Raw genomic sequence first — 25,439 nt, forward strand, 5'->3', positions numbered from 1 at the left:
CTTGTATTCTTCTGAATCTGAAATTAGTAACATTTACCAGTTTGCACAGATATGTCTGGTAGGCATAATTAAGGAAATCCACAAGCATTTTCCCAGAAATGAGTTTTCATAGATCCATGAATGTACATGTTGAGTGATTGTGGTATGCATGAGAGAATAGTGGGAGAATCCTTAGGAGTAGTGTAGAACTGGGTGAGGTCATAGAACTGTGGGATGTGAGGTAAGAGGCTGAGACAGTGAAGCTGGCAGTTGGATGCTGTTTGGATGGGACCTCTGTCATTGGAATAAACTTATATTGGATTACATCTTTGGCATCTTCCTTTCATCTTGGAGCAACATACTTGATATTACACTGGCGACGAAGGTGGGATGCGAGTTTTTTTAACCCAGTGGCATTATTTCATTGCACACGGGGGAACAGAGGTCTCAACAAGGAACTTTAAGGACACGAAGCACAAGAAAGGTGAGCGCTTTTTCCGTATTTAGGAAGTTTGAAGGTGGTTTGCAACTTGTGTAAAAAGAAAGGGCATTTTGCTAGTGTGTGCAAGTCTAAAAATAGTGTATATGGTGTTAATAATGATTCAGACACCAATGATGGAGATGAATTCGAGTGTGGCCAAATCGTCCTTCAGGTTGGAGGAGAGAGAAGGAAAGGACCTGTTGATGAAGTTTTGGTGGATGGTGAAAGAACTAAGGTTCTTTTCGATTCTGGAGCAAAGATAACCATCATTTCGAAAGAATTCTATTTGGGAAAACTCAAAGACAAAGTAAAGTTATTCAAACCGGATATAACGCCTCATGCATATGGTGGAGAACCTATTAAGCTGCATGGGTATTTTTGGGGTATACTTCAATACAGACACAAATATACTAATGCGAAGATTTACGTGTCCAAGAAGGGTGACAGTGTTCTGAGTTGGTTCCATCAGAAAGATTTGGATGTGATACTTGATCCAAATAATGACCCCCCTGTGAAAATTAGAGATCAAGTGGGGGTGAATGAGATTGTAGAACCTGGAGGGGCTACTGCTCAACAACCACAGGTGATGATGATTTTGTGGCAAAACTTAAGTTGAGATTTCCCTTGATCTTTCAAAATAAACTGGGGTGTCTTCGACACTACGTACATCATATTCGCCTCAAAGAAGGAGCGAAACCTGTATGCAGCAAAGTTCGTGGTGTACCAGTAGCTTTGCGTGAAGAAATGAAATTGGAACTGGGGAGGCTTCAGAAGGAAGGGATCATCGAAGAGGTCGAGGGAACTGAATGGTTGGCACCAGTGGTTGCAGCCAGGAAAGCGAATGGGAGTCTTCGCTTATGTGTGGACTTGAGAGAATTAAACAAACATGTGATTGTAGATAGATATCCCTTACCAAACATTTCAGATATGTTGATGTTGATGCAAGGAGCAAAAGTGTTTTCCACAATAGATCTGACGTCGGCATATCATCAGATTAGGTTAACTGAACAGTCTAAAGATCTCACTGCCTTTGTCACTCCGTTTGGAACATTCAGGTACACCAGGTTACCATTTGGGTTGATATCTGCAGCCTCAGTCTTTCAAAGGATGTTGGAAAAAGTTTTGAAGGATTTGGAGGGTGTTAGGATTTACCAAGACGATGTCTTGGTATTTGGGAAAAATAGTTCTGAGCATGACAGAAGAGTATTTGAAGTCTTGGAGAGGCTGGGAGAGTGTGGTTTGACCGTTAAAGTGGAGAAGTGTAAATTTCAAAGGGACTCCATTGAGTATTTGGGACATACGATCACTGGAGGAGGTGTATCACCAAAGAAAGAGCTTGTAGATACCATTAGGAAGTTACAGTCACCAATTAATAAAGAGGAACTGATGAAATTCATTGGGATGGCTGAGTATTATGGGAAGTTTATCAAGAATTTTGCTGAAATGTGTGTGAATATGAGGAGGTTATTACGGAAAGGTGTAGAGTTTGTATGGAGTGAGGAGTGTGAAAGTGAATTTAAAGAAATTAAGGAGAAGTTGGTTAGGGCTCCCAAATTGAAGAATTTTAATCCGAATCTTTCATCAGTTTTGATCACTGATGCCAGTGCAAAAGGTCTAGGAGCTGTTCTGCAACAAGGAGATCATAAGTCTGAGCAAGTGGTTTTGTTTTTGTCGCGAGCTCTAAGGAATGCGGAGTTGAACTACTCGGTAATCGAGAAGGAAGCTTTAGCGGTACACTGGGCTGTGAATAAGCTCAAGAACTTGCTGTGGGGCACCAAATTCGAGGTTAGGACAGATCATAAACCTCTTTGTGAGATCTTTAAAAGGAAAGGAGTTGATGCGATATCAAGTAGGATCACGAAGTGGGTGGTATCATTACAGGACTTTGATTTTGAGATTAGATACATTCCTGGAGCGCAAAACAGGGTGGCTGACACATTATCAAGGCTGGTACGGTCGACAGAAGATAACCAGTTGGGAGAAGGGAGTGAAGAGGACGTGGATGACGAAGTGGTATGTGAAATCGAAGAAAGTGGTTTTGATGACAGTGTTGTGACTAAAGAAAGATGGAGGAGAGAATGCGAGTTAGATTGCACAATGGTTGAAATACTTTCTTTGATAGAGAGAGGTTGGGAGAACAGGAATGAAGGGAGTTTGGAGACTCAGAAGTTTTGGCATGTGAGAGGGGAATTGTCAAGTAGAGATGGTCTGCTGTTTAGGGGTACAAGACTAATTCCTCCCATCACATTAAGACAGGAGCTTATTTCCCTTGCCCACTCGGGTCATCAAGGTGTTTCAAAAACCAAAGGAAGATTGCGTTTGACGTACTGGTGGCCAGGAATGGACAGTCAGGTAGAAAGAATCATTAGAGAGTGTATGCAGTGTGTTATGAGCGAGAAATCTATCAAACCCAAGGTTCAACCCATGGAGATTAGAGATCGTCCCACTCAGCCGTGGGAGGAAGTTGCGTTTGATATTTTAGGGCCTATTCGTGGAGAGGGTTGTGATGTTTATCTCCTCGTGCTGGTGGATGTGTTCTCAAGGTGGCCGGAGATCAAATTTACTAGAGGCATTGAGACAAAGCACGTCATTGGTTTTCTGAAAGAAGTGTTTGGCAGAGAGGGTATTCCCAAAGTTATCCTCACTGACAATGGTGTGCAGTTAGTGTCTAGAGAGATGGAACAATATTTAGCGGACTGTTCCATACGGCACAAGAAGTGTGCGCTTTATCATCCCGAAACCAACGGTATGGTAGAGCGTTTCAATAGGGTATTGAAGGAGACTATAGCTTTGGCCAAGGGTAGTGGATTGAATTGGAGGAAAGAAGTGACGAAAAGGGTTGAGGCTTACAGGGTCTCACCTCACTCCACTACAGGTAAAACACCATTTGAACTACTCAGAGCCAGACACCCTAATACCTTTTTGTCTCCCAGGTGGGTGAATGATATGGAGTCAAGGACAGGTGTGATATTATCAGATGGATGTTGGAGAGAGAGGGAGCAAAAGAAAATAGAAGCTCGGAAAAAATATTTTGATTCAAGGAAGTCAACACAAACAACTAAAGTTAAAGTAGGTGATTGGGTACTTATTCGTGGACCTTTGAACAAAGGGAGAGGCATGAATAAATCTAAGCCTGTAAGAGTGGTTAAAGTGTTCAACAATGCGATAAGAACAGAAGATTCTAGGATGTGGAATCTTAATCGGGTGGTGGTTCTCAAATGTAATAAGTTTAGAAAGACTCTTAATGATAGTTTGGTTAATTCTGTTTCACCAATATGTTAATTAGAACAAATGTATGTAGCAATGTTGTTTTTTCTTGATACTTATTCTTGAACAAATGTATATAGCAATTTTTGTTTTACTTTTAGTTCTTATTGTTTTTGTTTTGTTTGTTAGTTGATAAAAGGGGGAGGTGTGTGGTATGCATGAGAGAATAGTGGGAGAATCCTTAGGAGTAGTGTAGAACTGGGTGAGGTCATAGAACTGTGGGATGTGAGGTAAGAGGCTGAGACAGTGAAGCTGGCAGTTGGATGCTGTTTGGATGGGACCTCTGTCATTGGAATAAACTTATATTGGATTACATCTTTGGCATCTTCCTTTCATCTTGGAGCAACATACTTGATATTACAGTGATGTTTTCTGAAACTATGCTCTTTGGCTGCAAATCCTTTTTAAAGATGAATTGCTTTCTGTTATAAGTACAAGGAGTTTCATCACCCTAGGTCTCATTAACTTTAATTCTACTCGAGTTTTACCAAAATTGGAAGTGTGATCAGAAAAAGGGTTTTTTGTGGTCATTAACACATAGTTACACTGCTTGCTAGGGCCATTGGGGAAACTCACTTACATGTGGTTTACTCAATTGAAAATTACTCATGGACTCAGCTTAATTTCTTGCCATTCCCACTAAGCAAGAGGATGGGTGGGATTCCTGTGATAATGATAGGCTGCCTGGGGATCAATGAAAGGAGGTAGCAGCAAGCAAACTGAATCCGGTGCATCTATCATTGTTGAAAAGCCACAGTATCAATTTTAACATATACTGGTTGATTGCTGGATTTTATCATATATTTTCTCACGAACCTAGCGTGTAATACGCCAGTTCACTGGGACCTTTTTGAAACCAAGAGCAGCTGTTCATCTCAACGAATCAATCTTTCTGCTAACTAATTTGAATAGATTCAGATCTTTTGATGTAGCAACAACTTGACAAAAGTAAGGAACATATAAACGCGTAGTTAGTCCTTTTTGGCAAAAGATAAGAATGGCAAAAACAAGGTAAAGAAAAGTTTACTTGGTTTTGCAGTAGGCCACAACACACATGATGCCAACTACAAGGAGGGCAATGCAGATGCCAGTTATAGTCAACACTCTTTTCTGATAGAGTTCCTCAGCTTCTAGAAAAGGGAGAAAAGAAGAACAAATTATAATGGATTCAAACTCCACCAATAAAGTGTGTCTCATCTTTCTATCTATGTATCTACTCACACACACACACACACACACACACACACACACACATATATACACACACGCACACACATATACATACACACATGCATACAAAGACTAGTGGGAAATGCACAGGCATGCTATATATAACTATGAAAGTCATAACATTAACAGAAGCCATTTTAATTCTACATGTCTATAAACAGCTTCCATGCTTCTACATTTTGTAAATATGGAATATAAAAATTATAATATTAAAGTAAGAAAATATATGTAATTGTTAATTAAAATATGAAACAAAATTAGGCACATTCTCAGCATTTAAAAGACTGTCTGCTTCACAACAAATATAAAACCTAAAGTTAAAAAAAGAGAAAACAACCTCTGAATATCTCTTGTAAAGAGAGCTGAAATAAAGACACATATACTAAATGTGACCTATAAACACAATGGGTCTGATTTAGAGTTTGGCAGACCGGCTACTCTGTCGCAGATGTGACGGATATCTCGTCTGCCGAATTACGATGTCCACAGGATATAATTGACTTGTAATACGGCAGACGGGATATCCGTCAGGTTTGTTACAGAGTAACCCCATCCGTCAAACTCTAAACCAGGCCTTATGCGTGGTTCACAGAAGGGAAGGTGTGGGGAGGTGAATGTTTCAGCGAGCAACCAGTTTATTCCAAAAAGGGCAGAGTAATGGCAGAGACAATCACGACATTTAATCCAACAGTTCTGACTCTCTGGTCACATTTGTTTGAGACACAACAAATGAGATGGGCGTGATAACTCTGGAAAACGTAAAATGTAATGTTTGTAAAAAGGGGCACAATAAGAGGCGAGAAAAAAAGTCCGGTTGTTCTGGGAAACTCATGGGATAAAGTTTTTACATTTCGTAAATTGAAGTCCAGATTTTACTGCTCTTTTAGCATGATGTGCATTTAAACCTCCAGCAATCTTTACAAGAAATGTTCACAGTAAAATCTCGCTAGATTTTAAAATTAAGCTTGGCTTGTTAAGTAATGGTTGACACAAGATCGTGTGTTTTTCGCGCCTAATACAAAAACAGGTTATCTGCAGAATATGAAATAATTTACTGGTGTACTGCATCTGAGAAGCACATAACGTGGGCTATCATTGGTTCTAAACCGTGCGGCCTGCAGCTCATGCATTAAATGAGAAAAATACAGGGTTAAACGTTTGCACTTTATACAGTGCAATCACGTAAAAAGAGGCACAGATCTGTACCAGCACCAGTGCACCCTCCATTATATATATAACCCAATGTCTTTATGCCATATTTCACTAAGTTAGAATGAGAGACAGCTGCCCATCATTTTAAACTTCCATGTGCCCAATCTTTAAATATCTTCCCAATGAAGGGAGACTACGTGTATAATGCTGTTAAACTTGCAAACTGCGAGGCTATACTGCAGTTCGAGCAGCTGTATAATGATTTCCTTAATTGACTTCTATCAACTTATATCTCAGCACCAAAGTATGTTTTGCAATACTATCACTTCAGGTGAAAATATTTTCACACTGATTCTAAATACTCCAAATCGTGCACAAGAACTACAAGTTGATTTCAAGTCCTTTAACTCAATTACGACTTTTTCAGTATTGTTTTTAACATTAAATACAACAAAAATCCATTATCTAAAGAGAGGGATACTCTAAGTGTACAAGTCGGGCTTTGGAGTGCGGCCATGAAATTACTTAAAGCGCCAACGACAGGGCTCATTGTTTCCATCATCAAGCTGTAAATTGCATTGGCATGCTGGCAACTGCTGAGATTTAAAGTGGTAATGGTTTATACATCAGTTTATTTAACAGTCAATATAACTGATCAAATACAAGAGTGATGCCACCATATTGTGTTTTGTTGGATTCAAACGCAACACCATGGGGCACATGGGTCCACTAGGAGTGAATCTGCTAGGATTTCACCCGTTTCTTGTGCTGGCCCCATGGTCTGCAAGCCTGAAACTCTATCTTGAAATTATTTAATTCTATTGTTTCTCTGCTCTATATTCGTCTGCACTGAAGACAATAAAAAGACCATCTATTAACGTCTACCCTCGAACTAATAACACGTTTTTATACAAGATGTAGGTTGTGTCGCTGGGGTTTGTTAGCAACAGGATGAGATAAGTTAACACATCTGTTTATCATTCACGTTTTGTAATCGAAATGACAGAAACGAATCGCTCAATTATTAGGGAAAAATGAATGAAGCCACAATGCTGAATGCAGCTATTATGTGTGCAGATCAATTAGTCCTGTCAGCAGCTGGTTGTTTAGCCTATGAACCAAAAAACATTGCTAAGATACTGAGCTTGATTTTAAAAAAGTCCAATAGGCAAATGTCAATTTTTGCATGAGAATGAAGAATTCAAATGCGCAGGCAGCACAATATGTTATTCTCAGATTCAGGGCACCTTCTTCATCAAACGCGTCTCCGTGAATGACTGGGTTCCTTACAAGCCAAACTCGTTACCTTACAAAACATTAACAGTTACAAGGTCATGGAAGCTGTCAAACAAAAACACGGGTGAAGAATGCTATATTAAGGAGGAGCAAGCTCATGGGGGGAAGCAATGTACTGGTACAGCCGAAAACACCTGCAAATGTAGCTGTCAGTCAAAAGAAATCAAAACATACAACAGACAGGCATAGAGATGGATAGAGTGCAATACAGAACGAAAGAATGGGGCAGAGAACAATAACATAACGAGAAAGGACAGGAACAAGAGATAGAGAAAACATAGGGAAAAGAGCCAAATACACGGTAGGACAAGGTTAAAAGTTGAGAAGTCAACTGCATGCCTGGCACAGCATGCTTGATACTGGAAATAAAGAGTGAAGAAATGCTTGAAAAAAAGGTGGAAGCAGAGTCTGAAGGGATTATTCATACAGCATAACGCCTTAATCTAAACTAATTGGAGAATTATTTTCAATTAAGTATTAAGTGGAATAACATGCTGCATTACAATATTATGGACACAAATTGTGTTAGGGAGTTTTATAGGAGCTTTATTTGAAGTTATTCCGTTAACTCAGTGAAAGCAGTAAAGCAACGTGTACAATTTTAAGTACAGTTTAAGGCTTCTGTAGATACGTTTTGTTTTGCTCTGCCTGTCAGTTTACTGACATTACACTATCATGTAAAGCACACTGTCTATGCCTGTAAAGGACATTTAGACAATATGATGGTGAAACTTTCTTATTCTTTTTCGAGCATGTAGGTTAAAGTTCGATCAGACGAAGCAATCCACGTCTGACTAAACATCAGTAGGACTGCACCAGTTTTGCTAAACTGGAAAACTGAGAGGAAACTGTGCTTTCCTAGGCTATTTGACACTGCCTCACTTGGGGAAAGTTCTGCATCAAGGAAGAGGATGAACGCTTTTCAATGAGGATATAGGCATATTCAATTTCTAACATAAAAACTTATGAAAAAGATCGTTTGGTTGAATTAATTAGATTAGCCTGACGAGTTCCCTTCCTTAACGATTTCAAGACTGCCCAGAGATTGATCCCAGTGGGATTCATCGGTCAGCATAAAGACAAGCAAAATAGCAAACAGAACTTCTTGTCCCTCCAGACCCCCATTTAGCCTAATAAATTCTTACAATAGTGCTTCTCCTGTAACTCACGTTTTAAATACACCCAATTTAACATATTTCACTGTGAAAAAATGAATGCGTCATTGCTGGCTTCCAGTGCCCAAGAGGTCACACTTCCTGAGATGATTTACTTACATATTTTGGGGCTGCCCACATCTATTCAACTTGTGAAATAAGGTGGTACAAATTCTGTCTGATATCACTGTGCTGACTGGCACCACAGTAGTTGAGCCCGACCTGCTGAGTCACTTCAAAAACTCAAAAACACGCAGCGCTGAATCCAAATTTCTGAACTTGTCTCTCCTATTTGCCAAAAGATCTATAGCCTTAAACTGCAAGAGAAAAGAGTAGTCACCTCCCTTTAATACCGCAGTGGCAAGGCATGGAACTGTGGCGAGGCAAAGGCTGAGAGTATGGAGGTGCACAGAGAGGAAACCTGGGACCTCCACAAGCACCCTTGTAGCTGGCTGCTGGGATGGAATATTGATTGAACTGTGGGGAGCCATGAAAGATAACACTAGACCTCCCTGATCTTCTCTGTGCCACACTTCCCCAGCTGCGACCTCTGTTCAGCCCATCAAAGGCCATTTATTTTCCACCTCACGCCTCTTCCCTCACCTGTGTGCCCTCGCCTAGCAAGAATCCTTCGGGAAAGGGGATACCCAGATGCGCTACTGACTCAGTTTTGGTGCTTCCCGTACCGTGTTGACTAATATCCTAAATTACTCACCACTTTAATCCATGCTCACAACGGATTTGTTTTCTACCATAAATATTATACATGTCTGTGATGCTTCATTCCATCCATTTCTCTTATTTAGTGTATTTTGTCTATGTGTTTATTGAATGTTAAGGGTCCTTACTCTCTCCATTGTTGTGTAATGTTGTACGAGATGTACTACAAACTGTGGGGTATTACTACGTCTTTTCGTCATCTTTAAGCACATGTTGTTTGCTTCATTCTTACTCCTCTGTTGACTGATGTGTGGAATTATGGTGGCTCACTTGTGTAATCACTTGAAAACTTAATGAAAATGTTTAAATAAAATCTTACAATAGTGCAACAGATGACATAGCTTAGTCAATATATGAAAGACAGCAGCGCTGCAGTTTCTGGCAATGGGTGCACACAGTATTAGGTGTGCCTTTACAATAGACAAATTGCAGGGGTGTGGGGGGAATGGTAAGCTCTAAATAAATGAAACTCACAACTCTTAGCCACCATTCTTTGGCCGAGGCGCAAAAACATTTCGAATCAGATAAAATATTTGTTTGTACATAGATATTGCATCACATCTGCCGAATTTGCAAAAAAACACATTGAAAGATAATTTATTCAAAGTATTAGGGAAAGTAAAGTAACAAGGTATGTAATTCACTTGTTCTATTTAAGTGCTGCGGAACATTTTAAATATTACTTGCATATTATGAAGCATTACTTGGCCGAACAGTGAAGCAGCAAGCAATAGCTCAATAAAACCCACAAGTGTCATGTAAAATCTCTTACGACCAAACAGTGAAATAAAGGTAGGTGCTTGGGTAGTTTATTTGTTGTGTAACCTGGGATCCTGGTTACACACGAGTGCAGTCTTCTCCTGTTGCTTAGTATAAGAGTAATATTCACACTGAATATAATTAAAATTGCATTTAAGCATTTTGCTAGCAGCGAGAATAAACTGAAAAGTTCTATTATAATTAGAATTTTCCTAGCATCCTAACACCCTAAAACTACACTACTAAAATATGAAGCAGCTAACTTGCTTCTAGAGTTACCTGGGGCTCAGCACTGCATAACTGATCACAGCTGATCAGCTGTGGTTAACAGGCTTCAGCTGGGAAGCAATGTTTTTCTTTGGAAGGAACACACATGATCAGCTGGGCTCTGCTCCCCTCATCACAGTAGCAACTCTTGGCTTGAAAGTGGATGATAGGCAGTCTGGCAGGACCTCTTGTAATAACCTGATGTGAAGACCTCTCAAATTCAGTGGTAAGTTGATTGGGTTTATATGGGCTTGATCCCTGCCTTTTAAACTACATTTAGGAAGTTTCCAATAATCTGAGATATCCAACTGGTTTAATTCAGCATTATGAAAATAAGTCAGCTCGGGCTACATGTACCTAGATAATGCGTAACTTCAAGTTGCCTTGTGTCACCTTAGGTGATAGCAATGCCACTGTTCAGATGAAATTACACTTTCTCAAATTCTGCAAAAGATAAAGAGGTGCTAAATGTAGACCAAGGACAGGGCGGGTAACATGCCCAAAATGGGGTCTGACTTTGGGATTTTACGTCATATTATATTCACAGCATCTACAATTGTGACTCATTTTAATTCTATCTCATTTTACTGTGAAATACGTTTTTAATTGCTTGGAACTGTTTTCTTTACCACTATCATCAAAGAAGCATGAAACTTCAGAAAACAGGTATTTGTCCCTATGGGTCTGATCAAAGTAGGTTTGCTGCACACTCTTAAGATGGGGAAAAAAACTAGACGGGGGGAGGGGGTTTTGGGGGAGTTCATGCACCCGTATGGATTTTTTGGGAAGTAAGACTGCAAAGGAATGGGATGAATGTATTGCCATTGCACAATACTTTGTTTCCTGTAAATCTAATCAGTGGATTTTCAAAAAATTGGCAAAACAAAAATTATACAAATCTGTGCATTTCAGAGGGACCCGACAATCTCACTGGCTGAAGTCGGCCAGAAGATTTTCAGTTTGTCCACTGCTGAGTCCGAAGAACTGAAAATGTCACCGGGTCTGAGCTTTAAAAACATACTTAGGTTTAAAGTTGGCATGCTGTGATGGCACGGTCTATGCCATTCTATACATGCAACGATCTGCAGTCATTAACAAAAACACTAGCTTGAGAATTTGAGGTTAAGAACATGAACCTAATTGAAGGTGGTGTAAATAAATCGAGCACCCGTGTCTATTACAGGCTTACTGCAGAGAGAATGGCTGCATTCCATTACAATTATGTCTTGGCTGAATGTGTTCAGCAGACAAGGCACTACTATATTTTATTCCCATTGTAAAAAAATATATAATGCATGGTCAAAGTATATTATTGCACATGACAATCCAGTCATTAAAGAACTGATAATTAAGTGATGGAGTTGTTTCTCTACTAATGCCAAAGACTAAAGTCACATAAAAAGGCATTAGACATCAGGATTTTCAAAAAAACATAATGGACTGAAATACACATATACAAGTAGATAAGCATTTGCGTGAAAAATCTAGGGATGTTTCCTTGGGAATGCCCATGTACCACCCATGTTATATATATTTTTTTTATGCAAAGTGGTGCATAGCTCCACTTTGCATTACTTTGTTTACTTTCTAACTCAAATCATGATTTGCATTGGAAAGTAAATCCCATCACAACACCCTGTGCTCGGTCTGTATGATCTTCGTGATGCAAACCTGGTGCAAAGTATTAGTAAATCTGGGCCAATGAATTGACCAATCTGTATATACGTTTCAATGTTTCGTTTTAGTATGCTATTAACTTCTCATCACGTTTGGTTCTGAGCAGTCAAGATTTTGCGCTGCTTTTGGGTGGTTTCGCTCTGAAACCGACAACCTTGCTTCTTAAAATTAAACAGTGCTGTTGCCTGTAGAATCTGCATATTGCTGTAGCACAACACATCTGTGCTTTGCTCTTCTGTGTAAACGTTTATATGCGTCCTAAATGAGAATATGTATTTTGTAATTGCTTTTATTTTATTCACAAACACGTGACAAGTCAAATGCTTTGTAATTATCCATCAAATAAGTCACTGAGGTTCGAATGTGAACCTACCCAGTTCTGCATTTACCTATGATTCAAGAATGCAGTTCTGATATTTTGTTGAAGACGTGAGGATGCCATTAGGAACGTCTTGCAAAGTGAATGTAGTTTGGAGTTCCTTACCCGTTAACCGGACTGCTATTCTGGTGCTACTTAGTTTATGAATGCTGACCCTAGTGGAAACAAGAGAGAGAGCTGAGCAGGTAAAGCACATCGGAGATAAAAAAAAATTGGTGGTAGGTGGTTTATGAAGTAAAAAAAAAATGCTTGTGACATGACAGTGCTGGAAAGTAGAGGGATCCAGCTGGATCCCGGTTCTGGCACCTACCTGTGGGCCGGACCTGGGTGATGGTTGACCCAGGGAGACATGCTTAACTTGTCCTGGTGTCATTTTCCAACACCCAGACATACTTCAGCCGTGGCTGCAAGTTGTCTGCGTTCCGTTCAGAGCAGCAACTTGCAGGCACTTGCAATCGAGCCCAAAACAAAAATCGGATTTAAAGCACTATCAGTCTTTGTTTTGTTCAGATATAGCCGTAGCTGGGAGTTATCTGGAGCTTATTACCTAGATCCCAATGGAATGGAAAGAAACAAAGGCATGCAGCTTATCACCGCACAAGCACCTTAAAGAAACTATGACTTCGAGGCAGGTTTTTGACTTTGTTCAACCCCCTATGTAAGAGATGTGCACATGCGCTGCAAGTTTATCTCTGTGTATAAGTAATTACGCAAAAGATTATTTAAATTACACCTTTTTTAAAGTTATTTTACAGTGCTACTCGTCTCTGTGTAGGATATCAGATCGCTTTACATCACACAAACAGGCACAACAAATCACAGAAGTGTATAAATCAATGTACAGGAGATGTTACATAACACAATTAAAATTATAAGGGGTAGGAATCGCATATTGTCCATTCTTGTAAATATTATATGTTAAGAGTGAATGGTCGGGAGAAACAAAGTTATAGAACGTAACACAGAAATTATGATTGCCTACTTTAACAATGCGCTATTACTTCCAAAATGAATCCTTTTGGCAAATCTTAGAATAACAACCTATTAAAAAAAAAATACAATAAAGACCTTAAGTAATGACTTAAAATCTGCATGCAGCTCCTTGATGCCGGTAATGCTATATAGGAAGGATTGCAATTTATGAACCAGAAGTAACTAAATAATCTCAGTGTCAAAAGCAGTAGCCCACTTAAATATATACACAAAATACAAATCGGTGATTTGCCTGTTACAAAATGTGCTCTGCAGCAGGTACATTAACTCTCTATGCTGCTTTCTGAATCAAAAGTGCAACAAGACAAAAAATCACTCTCCTAGAACTGTGTTAACTCCTCGAGTTATCTTACCGCTATTAAAGCCCCCTCAGAATGAATGGGCACACAAAGATATCAGCAGCAGAAGTCTTAACCCTTTAAGAGAATTTAAAATGCAGCCTCTTTGTGGTCGATTAAGTATGCTATAACAGAGTTACAGTCACATTTATCCTTATCACCAATTTCTTTGCATCAGATTTATTAAAAAAAAAAAAATATATATATACTTTTTAAAATTATTGCTTAGGATACAGTACAAGTCAAATTTCACGGCATTCACCATTTCCGAAATACCATGCCAATTAATATACACAGTACAACAAGCCACAATTCGATCAATAAAGTAACAATGTAATGGCATTTCCTACAAACTTATTTCAAATAAATGTATGTTGACTGTTCTGATTGATTTTCAAGCTACACCCCATGTGACTCCACCCCCTCTCATCTGCCACATCTTGATCCACAATTTATGAGTTTCCTGAGTACATTTTAAGCACCCTCCTGCCAAGCACCAATGCACATTGTCTGTTTTCCAAGGGTGCTGGTCGGCCCACTCTGTGCTACGAGATAGCACCCAGCTCCTTTATGGGAGCCGACTGCTATCTCGTAGCACTGTTCCCACAGGACTGACTGGCGGGAACGCTTTATTACAATGTTCCCACCGGTCTGACATCCTCCCTGCGAGTTTGGCGGTCCTGTATTGGGACTGTCAAACTCATAATGAGGCCATTATCAAAATAAGGGTTCAGAGTTAAACGGTGAAAAGCAAGAGAAAGTTCGAGAAACAAAAGTTGAATGTATTGCCTTAATTAGGAAAAGTAAGTTATAAGGCGAACTGAGTCGAATTGATAATAATGCTAATGGCAAATTACATTAAGAAATTTTGGAAAATGCTCCAGAAAGATTTGAATAAGGACAGAAGTGCCCCAAGTTATATGACTACAGAAGAAGTAGGGGGTAAATATCTATCTGAGATTTATATGACCAAAAATGCACTTCCTCCAGGTGAGCGTCCAAGATCTGATGAAAATCTCTTATCCCACTTGTCCAATCCAGCAATTAAAAAACAAGACTACAGCTTCTGTAAACCTTATCAGGGTGGAAGGTCCTGGCAATTTATCCATGATTATTGTCAAAAGCAAGATTGATTTGTGCGCCAGTTTATTTCATTTGGCTTCTAATGAGTTTACAAACTCTCACAACCTTCCTGAAAGCCGGAAAGAAGCAAAACTACCACCAAATTAGCCTAATTGAGGTGGGAGCTAAAAATGTTGCAAAATACAACCTTTAATATTTCAAGGACTATATTGATGCTGATGAGGTAATACCCACTGACAACAGGACTTTAAAAAGGAGCAGTCAACCATCGATCATTGAGTTAGCTTTTCTGTAGTGGGTCTTAAACCAATGTTTCATAAACTTTCGATCAGTTTTTCGATCTGGTCAATAGTAGGATATTATTGGGAAAAGTTAGGTGGTGTGAATATCCCGATAAAGCATATTAATTATGTTAAAGAAACTTCACCAAGAGAACGAAAATTCTAATTAAAAATGGTTTAAGATAGGGATGCATCCTTATCCCCACTCTTTCCACTATACCACATCAATTTGAACTGAATTGTACAGATTACACACTCATTCTCCCCTAAAAGGGGGATCGCCACATACCTTGCTCAATGTATGCAGATTACCATCTTAATCTAGATGTTACTCAAGTGGGACTTCAAAGAAAACTGTATGGGTTTGCAACACCTACTGTGAGGCAAATAATTTAACAATAAATAGAGAGAAGACAAATATGTTGATGAAAGGAAAAATGCATCCATTCACAAGGTCCATTAGGGACATGGTTATAGAAGAAACCCTCTCTTATAAATACCTTGATATGGTATCTAACAAAACATTATGTATGAAAATGCACTTGGACACCTTAAGTACTAGAGCATTAACATCAGTGGGAGGCCTAAAGAATTTTAAAAGGGACTTTGGTAGCCCATCGTTAACCTCAGTGATCACTGCTTATACAGCTCTGGTCCCTCCACAAATGCTATTTAGGCTAGAGATCGTAGGCCTGGGTTCGAGGCAAGACTGGCATAAAGTCAGGAGTGCCTCACGGTGCTTTGTAGGGATGATGCGGAGGTTGGTTGTGAGAGTTACTTAAAAAAGAAAAAAAAAAACACTGAACTGCACTGTTTTTCCCGCCACCACCGCAGCGCTCCTCTGCTGCAGGCACAGGCTCCCAAGCCTGCCCTGTGGCTAATCCTGACGCTGCTCAGAGCAGTGTCAGGATTGGCTGGGAGCGCCCAGCCAGGGCACTCCCAGGCATATTGGGAGCCTGGTCCTGCCCTCTCCAGCCCGGAAACACAGTGCCAGGCTTGAGAGAGCACAGTGCACGTGTGTTTGGCCGGCCAAAAATACATGCGCAATGAGGGGGAGTGCTGTGCACTCCCCCTCAGTGCTCGTCACAGCCCATGGCCCCTCCCCTTTTACTACAAAATGATAATAAACATAGTTTATTGTTTTGTAGTAAAAGGTTTGTAGCTGCTGCTGCTGGTGGGAGGGAGAATCTCCTGCGCCCTAGCGGAGGAGGTGCGCCTGGATAAGTGGAGGGAAATTCTCTTAGGCCTTCCTTCAACTGTCACGGCACAAGCAATCAGAGTAGAAAGTCTTCGAATAGTACAGTAGCAAGTTAAACCTTGCAATTCCTGCCCACGCAGCAAATGTGCTCAAAGTTATGTGTGAAGGAAATTTGTTAGAGTGAGTTGTGTTGGGCAAGAGATGTTAAGGGCTGTATTAAACGTTCTCTTAACATAGAACATTTTAAAAGTGATGCCCCTTAACTTTGACAAAAAGGGAGCTAAAGGAATAGTGTGTCGTATGATCCAAGGAGATGTTTATGTAATGTTAAAGGTATAAGTATGAAATATTAGCGTATGGTCTGATAAATAATGCTCTAAATAAACGTTGATCTTTTTACTTACTTAACAGGTGACTTTATTAGTGGAGAGACTACCTTTTGTGGAAAGGAGAAGGTGCAACAGCTCCTGATGCAGCTTTTGCAGCTGGGCTGATGCGCTGTGGTAGTGGATCGAGATTTCATGTTAACTCACAATGTAGAAAGCCACCCCTTGAGGACAGGTGGAGAAAGCAGTGAGTGCCAGCCATCATGACAGCACAGCAGCTGTGAAAGTGAATTAATACTGGTCTTTCAAAGAAGTTTGCTTTGGATTGTAGTTTTACCACTGTTTAACTCCTTCTGCAACAAAACTATATTTTTATGTCATAGGTGTTAACTGAAAGTTCTGTAAAGGCTGCACGCAACAATGCGACTGCAATAAGGAAGGCATGCACAACATGATTCCGTCAATAATTACTTATTGCTTCAATTGATCCTCAGATAGGTCATCGACAAAAGAGGTTGACACCTATATTTTGAAAGAACATAGTAACGGGGTAAGCAGGAAACTAGGCAGAGGAGGAAACTGTATCACTTGATCTGTGAAAGAAGAAGGCAGGAACTATCACTTTAGCAAAAATTCTGTGCTGCTAAATGGATGGTGCCGTTTTATTGGTGGATGAAAGCCCCCCAAGTTGTAAATTACTTTGGATGGCCAAGACAGAAGCCCCTATTGCACATTAATAAACAATGTGCTCCAGTTTTGTTGCGTTTGCTAGAGTTTGAGAATGATGGCCGATGACAGTTTATAAATAATACCCAGACTGACGTTCTAGTAATGGAAGTGAACGCTACACACCGTGAATTCCACAATCATTTCTGTGGTGTGCAACTATTTGGCATGCCTAAGAGTGGAATTCTGATCACGAAAAAGAGGTACTTTTAAGAATAAAAGGGCCATTAGAATCTCTGGACAAAAGTCATTTCGATATTATTTCATTTGACTCAGCCAAAGGTAACTTAGGGTTGGCCTACAGGAGGGTGCAAGCTTCCAGTAGGGAAACAAAGAAACAACTGCCAGAACTGTTGACCCTGACCCTGAAATGATGGCAGGAAAGAGTGAAGGCTCCTTACTTAAAGAAGACATCCACAGAACATCACAAGATCTATCTAGAGAATGGCAAGTGGCCTGAAAGAAGAAATGACAGAGATCCATTAAAGTTTGTCAGAAGCCATTGCTTTCCAAGTTCTAGATCAAGCTGTGTAATGGATCTTAGCACCAGAAGCAAACTTGGCAGAGATGGCAATGAAAAGCAGTGAAGTAAAAGAATAAATAAAAGAAATGGACAGTTAAATAAAACACATATTTAAAATGTGAAGATTTATAGAAACGAGTCAGTAGTGGTAATGTAATAACTACAAATGATTCAGAGGAAAAGCAAAAATAATTTTTCATGGAGTTCAACAAACTGCAGATTGTTCAGGTCTTGGATTTAAAAAAGGGAGATGTGCAAATTGAGAGGTTACAAATGGTAGGTCCACAACAGTTAAAAAGAGATAACCACCCTAGAGACAAGGTAGCAAAGGTGACATTATATCAACAGAAGGAATGCACAGATCAGTAATCAAGACAGAAAACATCAGTACGTTTTTACAGGGTTTCAATACTGCCACTGCAAGATCTGATGCCTTCCACCATTCTCTGATGGAATTCTTTCAGGCCCAAACTGGAGGAACAGATCAAGAAGGAAATTCAGTTCTCATGGATGTTCCCAAGTGGCATGCAATTCCAATAACAAGGCGAACAACATCATATAACAACTGTGAAGGAAGGCTGAAAAGTTTTGGGACCATCCCATAGACTCCGCAGGCCACGAGGAAACCATGTAATTGTCACAAGAAATGGAAAATAGGCCTCAAAGAAAGCAGGGCACATGGAAGTCACAAAGATTAAAGAACAAGAGGAAGGAGAGCTTCTTGGACCAAAGATCACAATGATAGTAATGTTACTTCCAGGACCAAAGATAATTTCTGAAATGCATGGAAAACTAGATGGTGAAAATGACTGTCAGAACGAGATATGAGGGAGAAAACCTCAATGTTACATTTGATAAGGAGGGCAAACCCTGAATACAGAGGTTGGAATACAGAGTTGAAGGACACAGGAACATCTGTGGAATGCAGACCCTTATAAGGGGCTTACTTATGGTTATTGTATGTTGTTACACTGTTTGTCAACTAAGAGGGTTGTTATGATGCTTTTAGTTGTAAAAGGAAGGGAGGAATGGGGGAAGAATAAAAAATAAATAGAAACTTTAACAAGCAGAGGACGTACACTAGTACATTCATTATAAATGAGCAATTGGACAATATTTTAAGAAATTACATTTAAATTAAAGCCAACTAATGTAAGGGGACACACTCCCCTACTAAGCAAACAAGAGTGCATTTGAAAGTAGAGGGATTAAAAGTAGAAATAGAGCTCACACAAGAAAGCTACCCGAGTAAAGGGAAATCAAGTAGATTAAAATCTAGACATTACAACACAGTGTAAACATATTAGCGGATACCAAATGAGGGTGCAGTGGCTATACCCCTTATAAACACTTCAGTTGTACTAGAGTCAACGACAGAGGAAAGATTGCTTTTGCAAAATACGGAAATGGCACAGAGATAAGTACAAGATACATTTGTGAAAAACACTGCATAAACTACAGGGTTTCGCAACGCAGAGTAAATCATGTTTGGAGGACATTTTAAGGAAGGTGTAGATAAAATCTAAATAGACCTGGAATGAACGAATGGTCACTATGGATTATTTCTTCAGATTCATTAGCAATATTATGCTAGGTTAGCTATATGGCACCTAAAACACCCTCCAAAAAAGATTAAAATGATATTCTCATGCACATCTGTCGTATTCAAGGATCAACACAATTTTTGTTTCTAATAACCTAGTATACTTGCTAGAAAAGGAAGAGTCTGGCCTTATTGCTACATCAGACCATGTCTCACTAGTAGTCATATTCCAGACTATAGACAAGGTTCCCAGGAAAAGGAATTGGGGTTATCTACTCCAGGATGCAGTTAAAAGAGAAAACACAGACCATCAATGAATACTTCTCTATTAATGACACTCCAAAAATGTTGAGTTGATCTTAGTGGGGAATCCTGAGGTAAGTGGTGGCAGTTATCCTCTCCAGGATGGATTTAAAACAGTACAAAGAGAAGAGATATCAAAAGCCATTAAAGAATACTTCTCTATTAATGACACTCAAGAGACTTTCAGTTAATCTTTGTGGGAGCCTTGAGGGAAGCAGTGAGGGAGAGGTTTGTAGCAATAACTGACAAGAGAAATAGAGACCTCAGCTAACATAACAGAGAGTTGCATAAGAACAGTACATGAAAACTAGATCTGAACGAGACATGAAGAAAGTTCTGAATATTAGGCCCCAACTGAATATATTCTCGACTAATAGATAAACAAGCTTTTCTTAATCTTCAGACATAAACTACATTAATACCGGAACAAGGCACACACATACCTGTTGTCTTGAATTGAAATCTAGTCTTTAAGGACTGGGAATTCTCTAGATATTTATACACATCTGGGAATGAAGCAACCGAAGCATAAAATGAGGTCCTGCTGGACTTGTGATTCTCAAGGATCACCCCAAAATATAAGGAACACCATGAAGCATCAATTACAGTCACAGAAATCAAACTGCCACTAAGGATACGTTGTAATTTAAAGCCACAGGTCCCGATGGTTCTATGGAGGAATTTTATAAGATATTTGCAACAGGGTTGTCCCCTAAAATGATCACCTGCTTTCAAACTACAGCAGACAAAGGTATAGCGACAAAAGCTATGCTTGTAGTTGACCTGATAGACCTGGTAATCTTACAAAAAGCAGAAAGGGACAAGTAGAAGTGCTCTTCATATAGGCTCATTGTGTTAATTACTGTGAACATTGAAATATCCATGAACATAATGGCTGCTAGACTTGCCACAGTTCTGCCAGAAATTATTCAGATGGATCAATGCTGTAGACAAATATTTCACCTCAGGAGGACAGGTCACCTTGTCTAAAAGTATTCAAGTAAAAGATACTGATAGTACTAACATTACGCAAAGGGAAAGCTGTAGACAGGGTGGGATTTACCTTTTTGAGAAGAGTAATGCAATAATTTGACATGGGAAGGGCCGGGGCCTCACTAAGAGTGGTTATGGCGGCATATGCTAGACCAAGAGCTAAAGTTTTGGATAATGAGGTACACTCACACACTCTTGAAAAAGAAAGGGAAACAAGACAATGTTGTCTAATGTTGCCTATCATTTTTGCCTCAGCAATTGAACAACTGGATATAGCTATCAGACAGGCTAAAGATGTAGAGACACTAGACCTTTGGGACAACAACCCATAAAAATGTGGTTCTCACAGATGATGCTTTGATAGCTCTCACAAACCCCACTATTTCAATGCCAACCCTCTTAAAAGTATTGAGCTGATTTAGAAAGGCTTCAGGGTATAAGGTTAACTCAGACATGACAAAAATAATACTGGTACTATTATACTGAGAACAGGTAGAGCATCTGAGGACACATACACTTTTCAAAATTAACAAATCCCTAAAACAGTTAGGTGTATGTATACAAATAAGTACATCTAACTACTGTAGGGCATACTGCTGAGTATATTCCAGGCACTATTAATAGGAATTAGTAGGAAGTATTTCAATATTTACAAAAATAAGTTCTGAAATTTGTCGGGCAAAACAAATCTGTGAGGATTTCCCAAAACATTCTGAAAGGTCATAAAAATAGAGGAGGGCCTGTAATTTCCAAGCACATAAAACTATTATAAAGCAACACATGTAGGATTTTAGGGGAATGAAGGGAACTGCTTATGACAGCATTGAACAGACACTGGGTGCATATAGATGAATCAGTAACTGGTAGAACATAAGGGGCTGCCATTTTGCTTCCCAAATCAGCAAGACCACTACCATACGCTACAATGATGGTTTCACACCGAGTGTTGAAGGTACAGGATTTAAGAAAGGGAGGGATGGTGAGTGCTGGATACTCAAAGGACACTATGACATAGTGCAGGTAGGATCATAGAAGGACTGCATAAGAATGGTTGCAATCTTGTGTGCAAGTTATGGTTTGGATGGCTAGTGCGCAAATTCTGTATTTTGGAGCTACTCATAAGTGGTGAATTTCCGTGGCTATGGGTTGTGTTTCGTAAATATAATTTCACTTTAACTGTGTTTTTTAGTAAATTTTCGAATGTTTTTAAACATAGGTTAAGATGTTATAACTAATCCTGACATAACTTCAATGTAACTTTTCAGTGAAGGTCTATGTTTTTTTCTTATGTACTACATCAGCTTCTATTCAAGTATACCTTAACCAACACACAGCCAAGAGAGACTCGCTGTGCATAGCCCGCCTTCAAGTGTGGGCTGGGACCTTTTATTTTAGCTTTGTAATTTTGAGTTTATCATTAGTTTTAATTTTTGAGCTGTTCTTTGGCTCAATATTAAACCAACTCTAGTGGATGGGGTCCAGACCCCATGTCTGTAAACCAAAGAGGGTTCCAACATAGGTCAAAGAGCGTTTGCTGGAAGTACGCGCACCCCAAAGCAGGGTTTGTTGAACTTGGAACCTCACTGCAGTTTGCAAAACCTGTTTTGCAGTCTGTGGTCCGTGCAAGAAATGTTTAAAAAAATAATAATCCAAGGTTCCCTTTGCTGCCCTCCTACTTGAGTCAAGGGATGGCACTGGGGCTCAAATATGTCTCCTTCCCACTCCAGAATGAGGCTCGAGCTGCGAGTTCTGTACTGGCAGCCGCAACAACAGTTTTTTTTCTGTTGCTACTAGCCAATTAGAAGCTGAGCCTTCATGGACCTGGCTTTGTGTCTGCAAAACCGAAAAAGAGGACAGGAAATTTTTTCCCTCAGCCTACATCATTAGATTATTTTTTAAATTTAGTCTGTTGATAGTTTGTGAACCCTGGTTTACAGATACTCCATATACTAATGGCCAAGATAAATCTACATGTATAACCTTGTCAAGCCCACTCTGAAACATTTTTAAATACTAAACTACTGAAAGGATTTACACGAAACCAAGCAGAAACACTTCTTTGAGTAATCTACACTCATGTCACGTTTGGTGTGATTGAGTTCATTCGTTTTTTCTGTAGATGAGAGGAACAAAATTCTATAGAAGTAAAAATGGCTAACGTCATCCCTTGACTGTGTTGCATAAAAGGTGCCAAGCCAAAACCAAATCAGATAAACATTTTTGGTGAACATTTTGAGCAGATTTATTGATTAGTTCCAAAAGAAATTAAAAAAAAGTGTCAGATCTGCAATAGATATATGCTATGCTAGCGAAAGTAAATGTGGCTCAATACCACATGCTATTTATAGCAAGTGCACTAATAAAATCACGTCATTACATTTATTACAACACTGTATTGCACTGTATAGTATAGTGAGTGTGGAAACAGTGCACCCTGTCTCACAGCATACAGATTATAATGAGGTGACAGAGGTCAACATTTCCGCTAATAGTCATGACGCCTTATTAGTGTGTTTTTCTGTCAAAGCATGGACTTAACCACTTGTATTTTGGTCCCACTCAATACATTTATACTTATGGTTATGCCTACTGCACAGTATTTACCAGCATGCATAAACCATGCATTCAGATGTGCAGAGCTGTTCAATACTGTTGTTGAGAGATGGGAAGGGACTCGTGACCCATTTGGCGTGAGTAATGCACCATCTCTGCTTTCAACCAAAGTGATAAATGATAAATAGTATGGTCAGTTGATATCAGTTCGGCCGCGCTGGAGCTGCAGAATTGTGATATTGCAAACTTCACATGAGCCATAACACAGCTGCATACTGCTACAAAGGGAAAATGACGAATATGAACCTTCGCACAGAGAAAAATAGAATTGGTGAAGGCACTACTTTATCTTTTAAATGTAATTTCTTTTTAGTTTTTTTTGGCACAGCCACTGTCAACGTATTAGTAAACTTGATTTTTTAGGAAATGTATTCAGTCCACTGTGTGTGCCATTTGGCACCAAAGTAGTCGATCTATGCAACCTTCGTTTGTGCTACCTTCCCCGCTTAGTGTGCTCTCCTTCTTATAACACTGGCAAAGCCAACAGATCTTGTGTGAAAGTGGAATGCAAGCCAGATCTATTGGCTATACCAATGTTCTTGGAGGATGTTTCTTTAATCCCTAGCTTATTTTTCATCTCTCCTTATGTTCACAAAAATTGGAAGAGAGGAAAAAAACATGTGGGGGTACCCAATTATACAAGGTTTAAATAGTAATTACTGATCCAACTTTTTCCAAGGCCAACGCTTTTCTTTAACCTAACTACCCCTACCTCGCCCACAGGTAGAAGTAGCATGTCTTCCCATGCCTCCTTCACTTTGCCCATAGCAAGGCAGAGTTAAAAGGATAACACAGTTGTGCGGGGCAGAGTGGAGATGGGTTGCTAACGACCACCTCTGTATTCTAATTGCAAACAAAATGCAGAGGTAGCTTACTGTGCCCCGATTATGTGTTTTTAAATGACAGCCAAGTGGTGGGACCGATGTAATCGGATCTCCAAACGCTCAATAATCCTTGAGGAGTAATTTCAAGGAGAACAAGTATTGGCAAAGCCAATAGGTCTCGCATATACAAAAAGTATTGACTTTGGTAATGAGGTTTGCCATGTTCTACACCAGTGTGGTTCCTGTTTAGCATAGCTAAAAGTTAGTGGCTTGGAGTGTCGGAGTTGAGTGGGGGAGTAGAGTGTCGTAGCGTGGATCTGTTTGAATGTCAGAGTGAAGCAGGTGGATCGGAGGGGAGTAGGGTTTAGTGGCAGAGAGTGCCGTACAGTGGGGTAGAATACAGTAGAGTGGATTGGAGTGGATTGAGGTAATGAGGTGGATTGGATTGAAGTAGAATAAAGTGGACTGGATTAGGGTAGAGTAGGATAGATTGGAGTGGGTGGACTAAAATGGGGTGAGGTGAATGAGACTAGGGTGGATCCGAGTGGGGTGGATTACACTGGATTAGGTGGGTTTTATGGACTGGGGTGATAGGGGTGGGGTGGATTAGATTGGACTGGAGTGGGGTGGATTAGAATGCACTGCAGTGGTGTGGATTAGACTGGAGTGGGGAGGATTAGATGGGAGTAGGGTGGACTGGATTGGAGTGGGTGGATTGTACTGGAGTGGGGTGGGATGATTGGATTCTGGCGGGCTGGATGGATTGGAGCGGGGTAGGCTTAACTGGGATGGGGTGAGCTGGGATACAATGGGTGGACTAGAAAAAGTGGTGGATTGGAGTGGAGTGGATGGATTGGAGTGGGGTAAGGTGGATTGGAGAGGGGTGGATTGGACTTGAGTGGGGTGGACTGGGGTTGGGTGGACTGGGGTGCACTGGATTGCATGGAGGTGGGGTGGACTGGAGTGAAGTGGGGTAGATTGATTGGAGTGGGGATGAGGGTGACTAAACTGGGATGGGATGTACTGGACTGGATTGTAGTGGGTGGGTTGGAGTGGGGTAGGCTACATAGAGTGGACTGGAGTGTGGTGGACTGAACTGGGAAGGGATGGGGTGTATTGGGTGGGGTGCACTGGAGGAGGTGGCTTGGATTGGGGTGGGGTGGATTGGACTCAACTGGGATGGATTGGACTGGGGTGGATTGCATTGAGGTGAGGTGGATTGGACTGGCATGGGGTGAAGTGGACTGCAGTGGGGTGGGACTGCAATGAGGTGGATTGGGATGTACCGGACTGGGGTGTTTTGGATTGGGGTGGAATGGAGTGAGGGGGACTGG

General features: G+C 40.2%; 1 protein-coding gene across 4 annotated transcripts in view; it reads right to left on the reverse strand.

Annotated features, from left to right (window-relative positions):
• Positions 1-25,439, reverse strand: part of NRG1 (neuregulin 1) — a 1,391,739-nt gene that overhangs the window by 130,485 nt on the left and 1,235,815 nt on the right. For all 4 annotated transcript variants that reach the window (XM_069236759.1, XM_069236756.1, XM_069236750.1 and 1 more), the window contains one exon: positions 4,755-4,857. In XM_069236759.1, coding sequence (XP_069092860.1) covers positions 4,755-4,857 — 103 coding nt within the window. The remainder of the gene's footprint in view (positions 1-4,754; positions 4,858-25,439) is intronic.

Source organism: Pleurodeles waltl, chromosome 1_2, assembly GCF_031143425.1.
Source record: "Pleurodeles waltl isolate 20211129_DDA chromosome 1_2, aPleWal1.hap1.20221129, whole genome shotgun sequence".
NCBI lineage: Eukaryota > Metazoa > Chordata > Amphibia > Caudata > Salamandridae > Pleurodeles > Pleurodeles waltl.